At 52.7% G+C, this 17,623-nt stretch overlaps 1 protein-coding gene across 1 annotated transcript in view; it reads right to left on the minus strand.

The window, feature by feature from the left end:
• WRAP73 (WD repeat containing, antisense to TP73) overlaps nucleotides 1-842 on the minus strand; it is a 26,538-nt gene extending 25,696 nt beyond the window's left edge. Inside the window, exons 1-2 of the mRNA XM_011956849.1 lie at nucleotides 797-842; nucleotides 48-100 (exon numbers count right to left, since the gene is read on the minus strand). Of these exons, the coding sequence (XP_011812239.1) occupies nucleotides 48-100; nucleotides 797-842 (99 nt within the window). The remainder of the gene's footprint in view (nucleotides 1-47; nucleotides 101-796) is intronic.
• Between the last annotated feature and the right edge of the window lie 16,781 nt (nucleotides 843-17,623).

Raw genomic sequence — 17,623 nt, forward strand, 5'->3', positions numbered from 1 at the left:
GGTTCGGCTCCGCAGGCGGGAGCTGGAGCGCAGCGCTGGGCAGGCACCTGGGCTCGCAGCTCCGAAGCTGGGAGGTGAGGGGAGGGCGATCGGGGACGAGCTGGGACAAGGCGACACAGGGGCTCCCTCGGAGTTGGATGGGCCCCTGGGACTTGGCGCTCGCGAGGGGCGGGAGCGGCCAGAGTCGAGACTGCGAGGAGATGCGGGTCCTGCCCTCAGCTCCGGCCGCCTTTGGCGCCAAAGACAGCCCCGCAGGGGTTCCGGGAGGGCCCTCCTCCTGCTGTCCCCTCTCCACCCCGGGCTCCGAGGGCCGTTGGCAGGGTAACCCCGGGAAGAGGCAGGGGTGCGGGGCGCGGGTGCAGGTGGAAATCGCCAGCAAGCTCCTCCCCGCCCGCGCGCTTCCTCCGACCTGCAGGGCTGTGCCAATCCCGAGGCCTTAGTTCCCCGGAGGAGCCAGAGCCAGGCCCTCCCTGGACAGGGAGAAGGATCTGGGCGGGGACCTTGACCCAGGGAGTTGGTTACTAAGCGGTTTCGATGGTTTCCCGAGGGACAGCTCCCTGTGGCTCTGAGTTTGTCAGTCGAGGGCTCCTGGCCTGTCGCAGGAGCGGTCCCAGGTAGAGAAAGCCCGGGAAGAAATGGCCCGGGCCGGCCTGGAGGGAGACACCTCCCGCCCCCTTAGCTCCTGGGCCGCCTCCTCCTGCAGCCCCTGCCTTTCCCGCTGCTGCTTGGACTTGGGGAGCGATGATTACCTTCATTCAGCTTGTATTTTGGTCTGGACACTAGGAAATAAGCCCACGTAGTATGCACATGTCTGCTACATAAACAGGGGACAGGTAGACCATCTTCAACTAGCAAGGGTGCAGGGAAAAGCATTGCACCCCAAACTTCTGGCCAGAGGTCGTTGGCTTCCAAAGGTGCTGCCATCTGTTTATCCACTGTCTGGACATTTGGAAATGGTTCAGGCTCATTAACACAATGCTTTGGTTTTTGTTGTTTCGTTTTTTGTTGCTGTCGTTGCTGTTTGTTTGTTCAGGCTTAGCCCTGGCGGAGGAGAAAACAAAACGCACGGCCTCTGGCGCTTACTGAGCGCTGAGCCACCCCTCTTTGGATTTATTCGGGAAAAGATTAAAGAGCATTGCATTAAGAACAGGACATGGTGTTTGAAATGTTGCCGTATATGAATGTATGCATTACATATGTAGTTTTTAAAATAAGATAAAAAGTTGGCTGGGCACAGTGGCTCACACCTGTCATCCCTGCACTTTGGGAGGCTGAGGTGGGTGGATCACCTGAGGTCAGGAGTTCGAGACCAGCCTGGCCAACATGGTGAAACCCAGTCTCTACTTAAAATACAAAAATTAGCTGAGCGTGATGGCAGGCACCTGTACTCCCAGCTACTCGGGAGGCTGAGGCACAAGAATTGCTTGAACCTGGGATGGAGAGGTTGCAGCGAGCTGATATCACACCACTGCACTCCAGCCTGGGCAACAGAGCAAGACTCTGTCTCAAAAAATAAGATAAAATGGCCGGGCATGGTGGCTCACGCCTGTAATCCCAGCACTTTGGGAGGTCGAGGTGGGTGGATCACGAGGTCAGGAGATCGAGACCATCCTGGCAAACACGGTGAAACCCCGTCTCTATTAAAAATACAAAAAATTAGCCGGGTGTGGGGGCACCTGTAGTCCCAGCTACTCGGGAGGCTGAGGCAGGAGAAAGCTTGTGGTGAGCCAAGATCCCGCCACTGCACTCTAGCCTGGGCGACAGAGCGAGACGCCGTCTCAAAAAAAAAAAAAAAAAAAAAGATAAAATAAGATAAAAAGTTGGTGCCAGAGGCTGCAATGTGGCAGCTGCCTGTTGTCAGTCAGGGGTTGCCTGGGGTGAGTAGAAGTAGAAGGCGGGCCTGAGCAGGGCTTGTCCGTGCACGGCAGTGGCTCGAGAATGGCCAAGGATGTGAGCCCTGCCTTGCGGTCATTCTCGTGAAGGGTATGGCGAACAGATAGCTATCTCCGAATCCCGAAGGCCAGTCCCATGGAGAAGCTGGTCTGGCACAATGGTTAAGGTAGTAGCGTGGAAGTCAGAATGCTGGGGTTCAAATCTCCCCTTCCCCATTTACTCCGGCAAGTCACTTAACCACTTGGAGCCTTAGGTTACCCATCTGCAGAGTAGGATAATAGTTCCTGCCTCAGAGGCTTGGAGAACAGTCAGTGAGGTGCCATCGGAAGGGCTTGGGAGAGTGCCTGGCACCCGCTCGGTGTCCCTACACATGATGGCTTTGGGTCCCAAGCTCTGTTCCAGAGCTGGGAGAGCTAGGAGCCCTGGGGAGAGACCCGGCTCTTTAGTAGCTGGTAGCTATCTCCAGGGCAGGAGGGATGGCAGCGAGGCAGGCATCTGCCTGAGGCATGGGTGGAGGCCGATGGCATCTGTCAGAAGTATGCACTGGGGCAAGGATGCCTGGTTTAGTATTTATTTATAGGGCATGCCCCACCCAGGTCCAAGAATGGATTGATAACACTGAGCACATGTGAAAGGCACAGCTAAAGTAGAGAGAAGAGGCTGAGGTCCGAGAGAGGAGCCACACACCCACTCCAGAACCTGGACGAGGCCCTGCCCTTGCCCAGAAGTGATGTTAACCCTGAGATTCCGAGCACACCAAAGTAACATCGCAACACGGTGAACCTTGGGTTTGCAAAAAGTCAGAAAAAGTCTTCAAAACATCCTTTAAGGCCGGGCACAGTGGCCCACACCTGGAATCCCAGCACTTTGGGAGGCCGAGGTGGGTGGATCACAAGGTCAGGAGATCAAGACCATCCTGGCTAACACCGTGAAACCCCGTCTCTACTAAAAATACAAAAAAATTAGCCGGGTGTGGGGGCGCCTGTAATCCCAGCTGCTTGGGAGGCTGAGGCAGGAGAATGGCACGAACTCGGGAGGCAGAGCTTGCAGTGAGCCGAGGTCGCACACTGCACTCCAGCCTGGGCGACAGAGTGAGGCTCCATCTCAAAAAAAAAATAAATAAATAAATAAATCCCTCTGCTCATTGGCGTTTGAGTGTAAGACGGCTTATACCAAAGTGGGCTCGGATGGACATATGCATGTGTTCACAGACTTCCTGCCTGCCACTCTGTGCTCAGTATTTCTTTGCAGGCTGAACACTCACTCATCCAAAGTGCTTTCTTTTCCTGGACAAGCTGCACATCAGAGACCCAAAGAAGAAAATGATAATCCAGCCCATCTCTTGTTTTTGAATGTCTGTAACAACTCACATTTAGCCCATGTGGCTGTAAGCTAGTACTTGGCTAAAAAGTTTACATTTTTTCCCTGTAATCCCCACAATAGCCCATTGAGGTAGATACTATAATTATGCCCATTTATAAATGAGGAAACTGAGGCTTCGACTGGCTATTCTACTTGCACAAGGTCACACAGCTGCAAAGTACGGGAGTGGGGACTCCAGCTGTGACCACGAAGCTGGGCCTGGGGCTGCCAAACCATCCTTCGCCAAACAATCCTTCGCCTGAGTCTGCCATTGGCTCAGGCCCGCTGCAAATACGAGACACAGCCCCCAGACACCTAGGACCGTGGAACATTCATCCCAGAAGGGCCCTTCCAGACCATCTAAGCCGGGGTAGAGAGTCTAGGGTGCTGTGAGCCTGGATGGGGAAAAACGGCACCTTGTATTTCAGCATTTCCTCCAGTTTTGAATGTAAGCAGCAAACTACAATCATAGCAGTACCTGTGACCTCCCCAATGGGAACCACTGATATTTCATGGTGTCCGGTAACTGCTGCAGCATCTTAAAAAGTGATTCGTGCTTGTTGCTCGGTCGCAATTACGGCGGTGATTAGATCCGCTCTCAGGCTTCTGGCTTAATGTATGAACAAAGAAACACACATACGATCACCTCCCAATTCTGCTTTTTAAATATTAGGGTCACTTTTTCAGTTTTCTCAGGCTGCTGTTACAAATGACCACAAAGTAAGTGGCTGGAAACAATAGAGAGTGTTTGTCTCCCAGTTGTGGAGGCAGGAAATCTGAAGCCAGGTGGGGCAGGGTCGGGTTCCCTCGGAGGCTTTGACAGGGGGCCGCCTCCCTCCTAGGATCTGGGGGGCTGCCGGCCATCCTGTGGTTCCCGGGCATGCAGATGTACCACCCAGTCTCTGCCACCGTCTTCCCATGCCTCCTCCTCTGTGTCCCTGTGTGTCTCTCCTTTTCTGTCCCTTAGATGGACACCTGTCCTTGGATTGGGGGCCTACCTGGAAAATGCAGAATGATCTGATCTCGAGACCTTTACCTAAGTGGCGTCTGCAAAGACCCTGATTCCAAATAACATCACATTCTGAGGCTCGTTCCGGGAGGCTGCATCCAACCCACTAGAGCGGCTGTATTTCAGTAACTCGCCATCCCGTGTATTTTGTTTCATGTATTTAAAACATTCTCCCAGACAAGGCGTCTGAGATTCCCCAGGCTGCCAGAGGGGCTGTGGTGCAAACAGGGAAGAAGCCAGGTCTAAGCCACGCCCGTCTTTTTAGGAAGAGGATCAGGAACCCGGACACTGAAGGTCAGGGTTGGGCAGGCTGCCTCTCCCCCAGCACCTCCTGCCTGGCGCCTCCTCCACAGCCCCTGCATCCTTGAAAACAGGCCGTTCCACACACTCCAGCAGCTCCTCTACCTGGGAACTGCTTGGGCCATATAGCCCCCAGTCAGGGAGAGAAACCAGACACATATTGAACAAGAAGCTCCACCAGGAGAGGCGAGACCTGGGCCCCAGCCCTGGACCTGGCCGTGGGTACTACAGAGGGTCAGGGGGCATCGGCCTGCACTGAAGGGTCTGGAGAGGCACCTCTCAGGGAGTTGGGACAGAGAGGAGACGCCGTCCCAGTGCTGACCTCCAGTGAGGCCTGGAGAGACCAGAAGGCAGGAAGGGCCTTGCTGGGGCCAGAGTGAGGGCACAGAAGGCAGGTCTCATGGAGCAGGGACCATGGAGGGGACATGGGGGACACTAGATGGACAGTGGCCGGAAGATTCCATGGGCCTTGGAGAGTAAATCAGGTTCCCCAAAGAGCAAGCTGTGGAGAGGGGAAAGTTGCCTCCCTCTTCCCAACTGGATTCTTTTTTTTTTTTTTTTTTTTTTTTTTTAGTAGAGACGGGGTTTCACCGGGTTAGCCAGGATGGTCTCAATCTCCTGACCTCATGATCCGCCCGTCTCGGCCTCCCAAAGTGCTGGGATTACAGGCTTGAGCCACCGCGCCCGGCCCCAACTGGATTCTTAGACTGCCAATAAACGATTGACAAAAGACAGACTCACAAGAGACAACAGTTTTAAGGCTGTACCTACGCCTGGAAGTGCCATAAAAACAGGAGACTCAGCAGTAGCCAGATGGGAGCAGTGCAGATGTCCGTCCTCAGTGACAGAAAGGAAAGGGGGCCTGGGCTTCTGGGGAGCGGTGGAGACAAACGAGGAGAGGGTGAGGGAGGAAACATCTGGGTATAAAGGCTGCCTCGTGGTGAAGCTTTCAGTCTCTTGGTGAGAAAATGTGTCCTGGCGCGGCTCTCTTCCTGGCGCACATATCATTACTAATGAAAATGTCCTTTATAGATGTCAATTTCCTTTAGAAAAGAGAGTTTTACGCTTCATTGTAGGGAGTTGAAGAGCTTTCATCTGTTGGCTGGTTCTCAGTTTCTTTTAGCTCAAAGTAATCAACATGTCAACATGGCATATTTTGGGGTGACATATTCTGGTCTCCTACAGTCATTTTTTGGGGTGACGTATTCTGGTCTCCTACAGTCACATTTTGGTGTGGCATATTCTGGTCTCCTACAGTCATATTTGGGGGTGATGTGTCCTGAGCCCCATTGTTTGCTGGTCTGAAACTTCCCCAAGAAGCTCCGGGTTGGTGTGTTGTCTCGTAATGCTTTGAAGAGGCATCTTAGAAACAAAAGGAAAAAAAAAGCTAATCTTTGGAGCTGACTAAAAACTCGTTTCTGGGTGTGGGGGCTGTGGCAGGGCCGGTTTGTAGATCCTGGGCTCTGAGCGTCTTCTGCGGTTTGGTGTCTGGTGATGTCTGGGAGGCCCACACAGCAACAGGCGTGAGGCCCTTCACACCTGGGCTTCGTGCTCATCTCGCTGATGTTTATTTCAAGTCGTCCAGTTTCAGTTTGCAGGATTTCTGGGCAAAGGGCAGTTTTGTTCTTCGTGATTCCAATAAGAAGGGTGGGAGAAAATTGAAAGTGTTAATTTGGAGAGTTGCAGCAAGATGCTGAAGGAAACTAGAAACATGAGGAACCAGTCCAGTTTATAGACATCAATAGATAACAAAACCCCAAAGAAATTAAACAGGACGAGAATCTAATATGGGGCACACAATATGGCTTTCTACTGAAATATATGTTCTCTCTACATCACCTCTCTTTCTACTAAAAATAATCTCAGTAAGATTATTATTATTATTATTATTATTGAGATGGAGTTTCACTCTGTCGCTCAAGGCTAGAGTGTAGTGGCACGATCTCGGCTCACTGCAACCTCTGCCTCCCGGGTTTAAGTGATTCTCCTGCCTCAACCTCCCGAGTAGCTGGGGTTACAGGCACACACCACCACGGCCAGCTAATGTTTGCATTTTTATTATTTTTTTTAAGTACAGACAGGGTTTTGACATGTTGACCAGGCTGGTCTTGAACTCCTGACCTCACAGGATCCACCCACTTTGGCCTCCCAAGGCCTCCTAGGATTACAGACGTGAGTCACTGTGCCTAGCCTAGTAAGATTAGTTTGTTTGTAAAATAAGTCTAGCCTTGTTAAAGTTGGCCCAATTATTTGCACAAGTGCAGCAAGAATAGTAAGTGGCCAGCTAGGCTTTCTTTAGATCAGCTTTGCTGGAACTTTTTTTTTTTTTTGAGATGGAGTCTCGCTCAGTCGCCTAGGCTGGAGTGCAGTGGCGTGATCTCGGCTCACTGCAAGCTCCACCTCCCGGGTTCACGCCATTCTCCTCCCAAGTAGCTGGGACTACAGGCACCCGCCACCACGCCCGGCTAATTTTTTGCATTTTTAGTAGAGATGGGGTTTCACCATGTTTCACCATGTTAGCCAGGATGGTCTCAATCTCCTGACCTTGTGATCCACCCGCCTCGGCCTCCCAAAGTGCTGGGATCACAGGCATGAGCCACCGTGCCCGGCTGCTGAAACTTTTAATAAGAAATCTCAGGTTAGGCTTTCAAAAGCCTCTTGAAGCTAAGAAGTCAAGCCAAGGACTTGATATCAGACTTTACCTGGAATACCTATAGATTTGGGTGGATTCCTCTTTCTCAAGGTTCCCGATATATTCTTGAGAAATACTGCCAAAAAATGACAGTCTTTCCTCAACCTATGAGGCCACAGAAGCCCTTTAATTCAGGTACAAGGGCAATTTTGTTTTCCTCCAAGGGGTTTCATTGGCTCCATAAAGTCAACCTTAGTTCCTTAAAGCTACTCACATCTGATTTTATGCACATCACTCTCAAATATGATATTCCAGTCAAACACTTGGTAAGCTAACCAATATTTCCAATTGTTTCCTATTACAAGGGAGCAGATTCATATTGAACTTAAGCAAATAACTCTATGGCCATAACAACAGAATTGCTAATAGTTTCCAAATTCTAGAGAGATCAGGTAGGGAGAAAAGTCATCGTTTCAATTTTGCTGACAAAAGTATAATGTACCGGAATGCTGTAAGTTATAAATAGTTTCTTCACTTACGTTCTGGAAATTCTTGCCATGCAGTGGTGTGATCTTAATGTATCAGAAACCTGTACTGGTCAAAGTCTTCCCCATGAAATCTTCTTGGAGACACAAGACTTTAGGATTACAGTTGCTTGCAAAAGCTTTCAGGAAACCATCAGAGCGAAACGATTAACTGTGTATGACAGAAAGGCTTAAAATGGCCTTGGCTAAAGATATGATGGGATCATTATAATGTAACTGATGAGGAAGTTTGGGTATTCCTGTGGTGTATACTTTTAGATAATAACTGGAATTACAACTAGTATAGAAAGTATCAGATTTCTAAGAATTTCATAAAATGTCGGAAACTCTTATATTAATATATATCCATGCAAATATAACTCACTCAGAGAAGCTTAATCATCACCTCATATTTTACAGTGCTTCTATGCAAATTTAGTTGATCAAATAAGCCCAATTTATTTAATATCTTTTTATTTTATTTAACAAAATTTTCCCTTTAACATTGGCAAAATAATCTATCTTTTTATAAGGAGAGAAAAGAATCCTTTTGAGATATTCCAGGGAAATCCCAAACGTTAATTTGGGGTCAAAAAGACTTAATTGAGAGTGTGATTTTGGAAAGTTGTCAAAATGTCAAAAGGTTTAAAGCACTTGATTAAATGGAATCCCAGGTCATTAGGAAATAATACTTAATTCTCATTTAATCAAAGTAACAATGAAATATTCAAAGAGAAATGCAGAAAGTTAGATAGTTTAAAATAATCTTAGATCTGGCCGGGCGCGATGGGTCACACCTGTAATTCCAGCACTTTGAGAGGCTGACGCCAGCAGATGGCTTGAGCCCAGGAGTTCGAGACCAGCCTGGGCAACATGGTAAAACTCCATCTCTACAAAAAATACAAAAATTAGCCAGGCATGGTGGCGCATGCCTGTAATCTCAGCCACTCAGGAAGCTGAGATAGGAGGATCCCTTGAGCCCAAGGAGGTTCATACCTCAGTGAGCTGAGATCGCACCACTATCCTCCAGCCTAAGCAACAAAGTGTAAATACACACACACATTTTATATATATATACACACATAATACATATATGTATTATACACACACACACACACACACTCTCTATGTGTATATATATATTTTGTTTTCTACTTAGCTGGGTGTGGTGGTGCTCGCCTGTCTCCCAGCTACTCAGGAGGTTGAGGAGTTGAGGCTGCGATGAACTATAATTGTACCACTGCACTCTACACTCTAGCCTGGGTAACAGTGAGACCCTGTCTCAAAAAAAAAAAAGAACTAGTTCACACCCATGTTTCCTCCTGCTGCCCCAAATTACCGCTCTCCTTGAGCAGCCCCTGAAGGTGGAGACCAGGCACCTGCTGGAGCAGGAATTCTTCCTTCACTGGCTTCTGTTGGGGCACCGGTATCCTGCAGCTGTGGCATCCACAGGGAGTAAGGCCAGCCACGGAGATCCTTTCATGTCACCAAGCTGCAGGGGAGGAAAAGTGACATCAGACAGATTAACAGGAGAAAACCCATTTTAATGATATGTCCACAATGGGAGTCCCACATGAAGATGAAACTGGGGGAAGGGGCCAGATGGCAGAGGCATCTGTGTCATCCTGAGCTGCAGGAAGATACAGGGGCGTGGGGCTGCTGCAGGCTGGTGTGGACCAGCTATAGCAGGGCAGTTGCCTGGTGAATGAAGGTCCTCGTCATGCGGACATGCATCTCTCAGGTGATCAGAGTTGCCTGGAGCCGCTCTCCTCCTGACATAGCGACCTTTATGAATGGAAATGTCTTTCATTTCTCTCCCAGACGGGCAGCTGGGCAGAGCCACTCCTGTGTCTGCAGTTTCTCGAAATAATCGATATGCCCAAGGCATGTTTGGGGTGGCACATTCTGCCCCCTCCAGCCATGTTTTGGGGTGGGGTGGTGTGTCCTGAGCCCCAACACAGGTGTCAGGGCTGTGGAGGGGACGTCACAAGGGGGCCTAGAGGGGCCTCTACAGGCCTTGGAGATGGAATCAGCTCCCCGCAAGGCCTCAGGACAGACCTGGCTGGGGAGTGCAGGGAGGCGTCCCTGGTGTGAGGACAACTTGGGGCTGCCTCTTCCAGCCGCTCTGAGGGCTCTCAGAGAAAAATGAAGTTTTCTTTTGTAAGAGAAACTTCTCTCTGCTTTCCCTGGCTTCTCAGATGCCACCATGCCAGATTTTGGGGTAGTGGTATGTCCTGACCCCAGTCAGTGGCCGGCCCACCTGCCTCCATGCCACGGGCTCTCTGGGGAGGCCACTGCTGTGTCCCCACTGTGAGCTCGATTTGAGCTGCCTGTGGGACCTGAGAACCCCCAAGGGTGCCACTGGCAGACTCGAAGTGCCCAGGTGAGGCCGGTGCAGCCCCTCTGCCCTGCCAGCCCAGGCACAGGCACCTAGGCATTGCGACTCCTACCCCTCCTACCAGCCCAGACGCGGGGCCTGAGCCAGCAGGGCTCCCACCCAGCCCAGGGTGTATCCCCCTGCCAGGGGCGCTGTACTGGACAGGAAGGACCCACCTGTTTCCCTGCCCAGTACCAGCTGGCAGGCCCCCCGTGGCTCAGGGTGCCTGTGAGGAGGGGTAGGGGCTCTAATTGCTCACCTGCTGCTCCAAGGTGTCAGGCAGGGTGGGGATGTCACCTGGGGAAGCCTGGGCTGAGGGGGCAGGCTGCCCCTCCTGCAGGAGAAGTGCCATGTTTCCCTGGGTCCTTTGGAGAGGGCAGGGAAGCTCCCGCACGCCTGTACTGCACCATTTCCTGTGATCTTAGCAATGACTTCCTGGCTCCATTTTCTCCACCAGCCTGAACACGTAAGCCAGACCTGCAGCTTTCTCTTCCACAGCCTCCTGGCCTCAGGGTCCACCTGGCTGGTGCCCACCGGCCAGACCGGGGCCTGGTTGTTTGGGGGACAGGGGAGCAGCCTTGCTCCAGTGTGGGTCCTCCCTGACTGTGAGACGGTTGGGGAACAGGGGTTGTTGAGTCTGCGGGAGGCCTTGGCTGGGCCAAAGAGAGGGGTCTGTCTTCTGCAGAAAACCCAGCCACTCTTGCCAGATGCAGTCAGGCTACAAAGGGAAGCTGTGCTCCCTCTTTAAAGGCAGGTGATTCCTGTGAATCCAATGACCCAGATAAGGTGCACGATTTAGCGGGTAAGGCAACTCACCATCCTCTCTTTGTGGTCCTTGCCGTTTGCACCATGCGCAATGCAGGGTGGAGTCAGCCCGCAAATTACAGGCGAAAGGCTCTGCTGCGGTCATTGTCAGTTGAACAGGAGATGCAAACTCCGAGCTAGTTAATGAGCTGCGGTCTGCCATGCTCACGATTTGGTGCATGTCTCTCCTTCCTGCTATCACAGTCTTTGCCAACTGCCATCATGACTACCAACCAGTCCCCTCATGATTGCACGAGTCTCCTGTCATGTTTTCTTCTGGAGTGAGGCATGCTCCAACTTGCTTCTGGGTTCTTAATTTTTGATCAGGGACAGCTCCTTGACTAATTATTTGGCAGTAATGAGGGAGGACAGTCGAGTTGTGAAAGTCCCCCCAAGCTTTTAGAAGGAAGCTGCAAATTAAAACACGAGGTATTGGCGAACAGGATGCTAATTGGATTAATATGAAAATGATGAATTCTGATAAAAAATAGCAAAATACACCATTGTAAGATTGAGGCCAATAGAACTCCAAGAACATTGTCTAATGTTCCGCTGGTTGATTTGATATTTGAAAGTATTAGAATAACAGGAAGAGTCTATTCTTGGCAATGAAGTGTACAAGATTTATGCAAAACAGAACTTTAAAACCAGAAGGACTCGACATGAGTCGGATTATGTAAATCATTCATATTCTGAAGTTTCATAACTCTCTGATCCCCCCAGATCCTTTGGTTTGTCTCTCTTTGGTTTGTCTCTTTTTTTTTGAGACGGAGTCTCGCTCTTTCACCCAGGCTGGAGTGCAGTGGCGTGATCTCGGCTCATGGCAAGCTCCGCCTCCGGGGTTCACGCCATTCTCCTGCCTCAGCCTCCCAAGTAGCTGGGACTACAGGCACCCGCCACCTCGCCAGGCTAGTTTTTTGGTATTTTTTAGTAGAGACGGGGTTTCACCCTGTTAGCCAGGATGGTCTCGATCTCCTGACCTCGTGATCTGCCCGCCTCAGCCGCCCAAAGTGCTGGGATTACAGGCGTGAGCCACCGCGCCCGGCCTCTCATTTTTTAGACAGAGTCTCACTCTGTTACCAGGCTGGAGTGCAGTGGTATGATTTCGGCTCACTGAAACCTCCACCTCCCAGGTTCAAGCAGTTCTCCTGCCTCAGCCTCCTGAGTGGCTAGGACTACAGGTGTGAACCACCATGCCCAGCCATTTTTTTTTAAGAGACAGAATCACCAGGCGTGGTGGCTCACACCTGTAATCCTAGCATTTTGGGAGGCCAAGGATCACTTTGGATCACCAGGTCAAGGGTTTGAGACCAACCTGGCCAACATATAGTGAAACTCCGTCTCTACTAAAAATACAAAAATTAGCTGGGTGTGGTGGCAGATGCCTGTAATCCCAGCTGCTTGGGGGGCTGAAGCAGGAGAATCACTTTTGAACCCAGGAGGCAGAGGTTGCAGTGGGCCGAGATCATGCCATTGCACTCCAGCCTGGGCAACAAGAGCAAAACTCCATCTCAAAAAAAAAGACACAGAATCTGCATCTGCAGCCTCGGCTGGTGTGCAGCAGTGCAGTCACAGCTGACCACCACAGCCTCCAACTGCTGGGCTCGGGCCACCATCCTCTGGCCTGTGTCCTGGGTAGCTGTGACCACAGGCGCACACCACCACATCCAGTTATTTTTTGTTGTTTCTTACTTTTAGAGACAGGGTCTGGCTGTGTCTCCCATACTAACGAATGTAAAATCTTAAATGATGCCTGGTGCAGAGTAAGCTGTGTGTTGGGTGGGGCATAACTTACGGGTCACAGTGACAGTTTCACTTCTGTGCATGCCCTCAAGAACTCATTGTTGCACATAGGCGGCTGCTGGCAAATACTGAAGAGTTGTGGGGAGAAAGGTAGGGGTCTGACGGTGAAGGTGGGTGCGTGAGCAGGGGACTTTTAATGGCTCCTCTGCTGGCTCCCTCCCCGCCACCACCTGCCCACCTCCCTGGCCTTGGCTGCAGGCTACGGTGCCCTTTGACCTCAGCGAGGCCTGTCCTGTGTGTCTCACTGAGCAGGAACAAACCGTCCCAGAAGCCCTTCAGCTCAGAAATGAGTAAGCATTGGTGGTAGGGATGGTGCCCCATCTGAGCAGACGCAACTCAGTGCCGTGCGGGTGTCTCTCCCGGGGCAGCTTTGAGACTGACCCCCAAACAGAGGGCTCAGAAAACATGTTTTCCTTTTTTTTTTTTTTTTTTGGAGACGGAGTCTCGCTCTGTCACCCAGGCTGGAGTGCAGTGGCCGGATCTCAGCTCACTGCAAGCTCCGCCTCCCGAGTTTACGCCATTCTCCTGCCTCAGCCTCCCGAGTAGCTGGGACTACAGGCACCCGCCACCTCGCCCGGCTAAGTTTTTGTATTTTTAGTAGAGACGGGGTTTCACTGCGTTAGCCAGGATGGTCTCGATCTCCTGACCTTGTGACCCGCCCGTCTTGGCCTCCCAAAATGCTGGGATTACAGGCTTGAGCCACCGCGCCCACCCACATGTTTTTCAATGAGGGACATTTATGGCTGGTGAAAAAAGTGGCTCCCCAAAGGTCTTCATGTCCTAACCGTGTCTATGTTATTTCCCACGGCAAAGGGGGGGCCATGATTCAGCTATTTCGAGATGGGGAGGCCATCTGGCAGGATCCAGGTGGGTCCAGTGTATCAGGGGGCCCCACAAGACGGGTCAGAGAAGGAGCTGATGATGGAGGCAGAGGTTGGAGGGATGCATTTCAGAGATGGAGGAAAGGGTCACGTGCCAAGGAATGCCAGCAACCTCCTGAAGCCGGAGGGGACGGGGAGGTAGGGATTGTCCCAGGGCCTCCAGAACCGGGAGAAGACGGGGAAGTAGGGATTCTCCTAGGGCCCCCCAAAGACAGGAAGAGGGGAAAGTGTATTCTCCCAGGGTCTCCAGAAGCAGCCAGCCCTGCCCACAGCTTGGTTTTAGCTCCCTGGGACCCATCTCGGACTCTGACCTACAGAACTGTAGAGAGTAAATTTGTCTCGTTCTATGCTGCTCACTGTGCGGTCACTGGTCACAGCAGCCGCGGAAAACAGACAGTGCTCACATCTGCACAGTCCCCTCTCCAGCTCTTGCCTGATAGGAATAAACAAGGGCGGCCGGGCGCGGTGGCTCACACCTGTAATCCCAGCACTTTGGGAGGCCGAGGCGGGCAGATCATGAGGTGAGAAGATCGAGACTATACTGGCCCAAATGTTGAAACCCCGTCTCTACTAAAAATACAAAGAATTAGCTACTCGGGAGGCTGAGGCAGGAGAATCACTTGAAGCTGGGAGGCAGAGGTTGCAGTGAGCCGAGATCGCGCCACTGCACTCCAGCCTGGTGACTGAGTGAGACTCTGTCTCAAAAAAAAAAAAAAAAAAGAGACAGAGAGAGAAATAAACAAGGGCTTGCCCTATAGTTCACATCTGGACCACCCAGTTTAAAATAGGGTAGGAGAGTTAGGGAATAGCTTTTCAACCCTTGTGTTACGGTGCACAGGTATGCAAAAATTCTCCTTGAACTCCCCCTTGAGTGTCCCCTCAGAGCCCATGGCCACTGTCACTCTGTGTTAGTTGCTCTTCAGACCAGGGAACAAACGTGGCCGTGGCTGTGGCCAGGGTCCAGCTGCTATCACTCCTCCTGTCACCCACCCACCTTCTGTCCCCAACAAGGATGTTGAGAGGAGCCAGGCACCAACCTCGCTGGGTGTGGGTCTTTCCCCTCACTTCCCTATGAACTGGGGGTGGGGGAGGAGGGGTGCATGCTAGGAGGTCACCGCAGCCAAGGAACCCAGATTGGTGCACTCGAGAATGAACCATGGGCACGCTTTCCAGTGAGTCACCTGGCTGCAATGAGGGGCCATCTCCCCAACGGGAGCCAACACCCATGAGTAGCGGTCACACACACATCCGTGCGGCACGTAGGCAGAAATGCACTGACTTTCCATGACTCATACATCCGCCGTTGCGCTGTATCTCACGGACGCACACACTGCACACAGACACACCGCTCCGCAGCAATGTGCCTGCGTTCAGCGCGTGTCCCCCAGGGCAGTGGGAGTGGGGGAGCCTCAGCTGCCACGCTGCCACCTCACCTGGAACAGCCACTGATCTGAGAGCCACTTTCCCAAGCGCACAGCCTGCTGTGTTCCTGCTGTGTGTGGGGCACAGATGCGGGTCCTCCCCTGCCTGCCCAGGAAGCGGAGAAAAGCACCAGGCATCCCTCGGGACTGTGCCAACAAGAGACGCCAGCCCCTTGGTCCCTGGGCGGGGTGGTGTGAGCTGTGCATATTACCCAGCAAAGCCTCCTGCACCTGCAGGGTTTCTGCTCAGACGGAATTTGGTTCTAGGCCTGTTCCAGGGCCCCCAGGCAATGGGGACATCCTTGCAAGAGAGGTTTCCCAAGCTGGAGTTTTGTGGCATTTGATTAGTCTCCTGTGGCTGCTATGACCAATTACACACACTTAGTGGCTTATAGTGATCAAGGTTTATCTTCTTTTGGTTCTGGAGCTTAGATACCTGAGGTCAGGCTCGCTGGGCTGAGATCAAGGTGTGGTGGAGCTGCCTGCACTCTCTCTGGAGGCCCTGGGGAGAGCCTGTTCCCTTGCTTTCTCTAGGCTTAGAGGCCACCTGCATCCCTCACTTTTAGCCCCTTCCTCCATCTTTGAAGCCAGCAACGTGGCGCCTTCTCTCCTCCCTGTCCTTGCTCCTCCCTCTTATAGGACACGGTGGTTACATCGGGCCATTTGGAAGATCCCGAGTCATCTCTCCATCTTGAGATCCTTACCTTCATCCTGTCGGCCAAGTCCCTTTCGTCCTGTCCGCTCCGTGCTGCTGCAGTGGGCGGGGGAGGAAGGTGGCACGGGGCAGCGACACACATTCCTTTCTCCAGAATTGGGGCAGGCCTCCTCAAAATCCTCTGACCAGCGTTAAAGATTCAGAATTTGATGTTATGGCTGCATATAATGTTGAATTATCTGAACTTGCTGCACGTGTGTGTGTGTGTGTGTGTGTGTGTGTTGTTTTTGGTAGGGCCAAAACAGTTGATTATCAGCAATTTCATGGTTTTACCTAATATTTTAAGAGAGGTTCTTACCTGCTGGAAGCAGGTACTGGCGTATTATAGATGAGATGGTCTCCTAGGTGGAATTTGCTGTGAAATGCCCCAGGAAACAAAAAGCCGCAGGTCAGAGTGACGAGAACTGGGGACGGGCGGATGAGTTCCTGGGCCGTTCCCTTTAGTTCTGAGTGTGCTTGGAAGCGTCCACAATGAGGAGTAGAAACCAGTGCAAAGCTAGGTGGAGATAGCCCTGTCCTGGCTGCTCTGAGCTCTGCCCTGTCGGTCGCCTTGGGGAGGGTCGGGGGGAGCAGGGGTGCAGGGTGGCGCGTGCATGCCGGGTGGCGGGCAGCACCAGGCCCCTCTCCAGCCCCAGGGCTCCAGGCCATGCTCCGCCCCCAGCTGCCCTGCAGCTCCAGGCCAGCCACGCTGCCGCCTAGTTTCACAGCTCCAATGTCATCACCTAGGCGACGGGGACGCTGCTGCCACCGCCCGCCTGCGGGAGCCAGGAGCCAGCCGAGGGCCACTTCCACCTGGCCCCACCGACCCTCCGGGGCCCAGGCTTAGCCAAGGTAGGCTTGGGCTTGGCTCGCCCTCCTCTCAGCCTGAGTCGGGGGGAGTCTCCTTGCCACCGTGGGTGCACTGGCTCCAGGGGCCCACCCTGGGGTGCACAGAGCCCCTTCCTACTGCCTCCCAGGAGGCAGCCAGGAAACAGTCCTGTTCAGGCCAGGGTTGGGAGGCCTTGCCCATGGTTCTCCTGATGGGACATGCCACAGCTCTGGGGAGCCATCTGGCCCAAGTGGCACATTAGGGCTCCTCGTGTGACCCTGGGCTGGGGGGCAGAAGTGGCTCTGGTGCTGCCACCTCCACCCCTTGGACCTGCCAGGAGCTCTTTCCACTTCCTGCCAAGGAGGCGCAGAGTGACTGCCCAAGCCTGGCACGTCCAGGGGCTTCCCGGCTGGGAGCCGCCATCCTTAGCCTCACACAGCTGATCCAGAGCCTCCCAGTTCTCCCCAGCCTCCTCACTCTCTTGTGGCCCCGGAGCCTCTCCCAGCAACAGCAAGCCATGCCCTGGCCTCCCTGGCACTCACGCAGCTACTCCCAAGCCTGACCCAGACCTGGATGGCAGGAAGCGGCTGGGCTTGTCCTGTACCTTCTGCCTGGGTCCTGCTTCCAGGGCTGGACTCCCAGGCTGGGGAATCCTCAGGGACCCATCAAACTGGAGGACAGGGAAGGGGCTTGTGGGCATCTGCTGTGAGGAGGGCACAGTGTGTACGTGGCGATGCCTATGGACACATACGTGTGCGCATATGTGAATCAGTGTGTGCGCGTGCCCGTGTGTGCAAGTGCGATGCTGGAGGTGAGACGGTGGGTAGGGAAACTGAGTGACCGGCTCCTCCCTTAAGTCTTGGGGGAATATCCGAGGGGCCAGGGCCTCTGGATCCTGTTCCCTTGGCTCTTAGCAAAGACTCCAGCCTGGCCTCCTGGATGGACATGTGGCTCAGGGGGCGAGACCGTGGACTCTTCCTGGCTTGCTGTGTCGCTCTAGGTGCGTTTCACTCCACTCTGAGGATCTCTCTGCCCATCCTGAAAGCAGGGATGATGGGGCCAGGGGGACCACACGGGCACAGGCTTCTGGAATG

Source organism: Colobus angolensis, unplaced genomic scaffold, assembly GCF_000951035.1.
Source record: "Colobus angolensis palliatus isolate OR3802 unplaced genomic scaffold, Cang.pa_1.0 Scaffold426, whole genome shotgun sequence".
Classification (NCBI taxonomy): Eukaryota; Metazoa; Chordata; class Mammalia; order Primates; family Cercopithecidae; genus Colobus; species Colobus angolensis.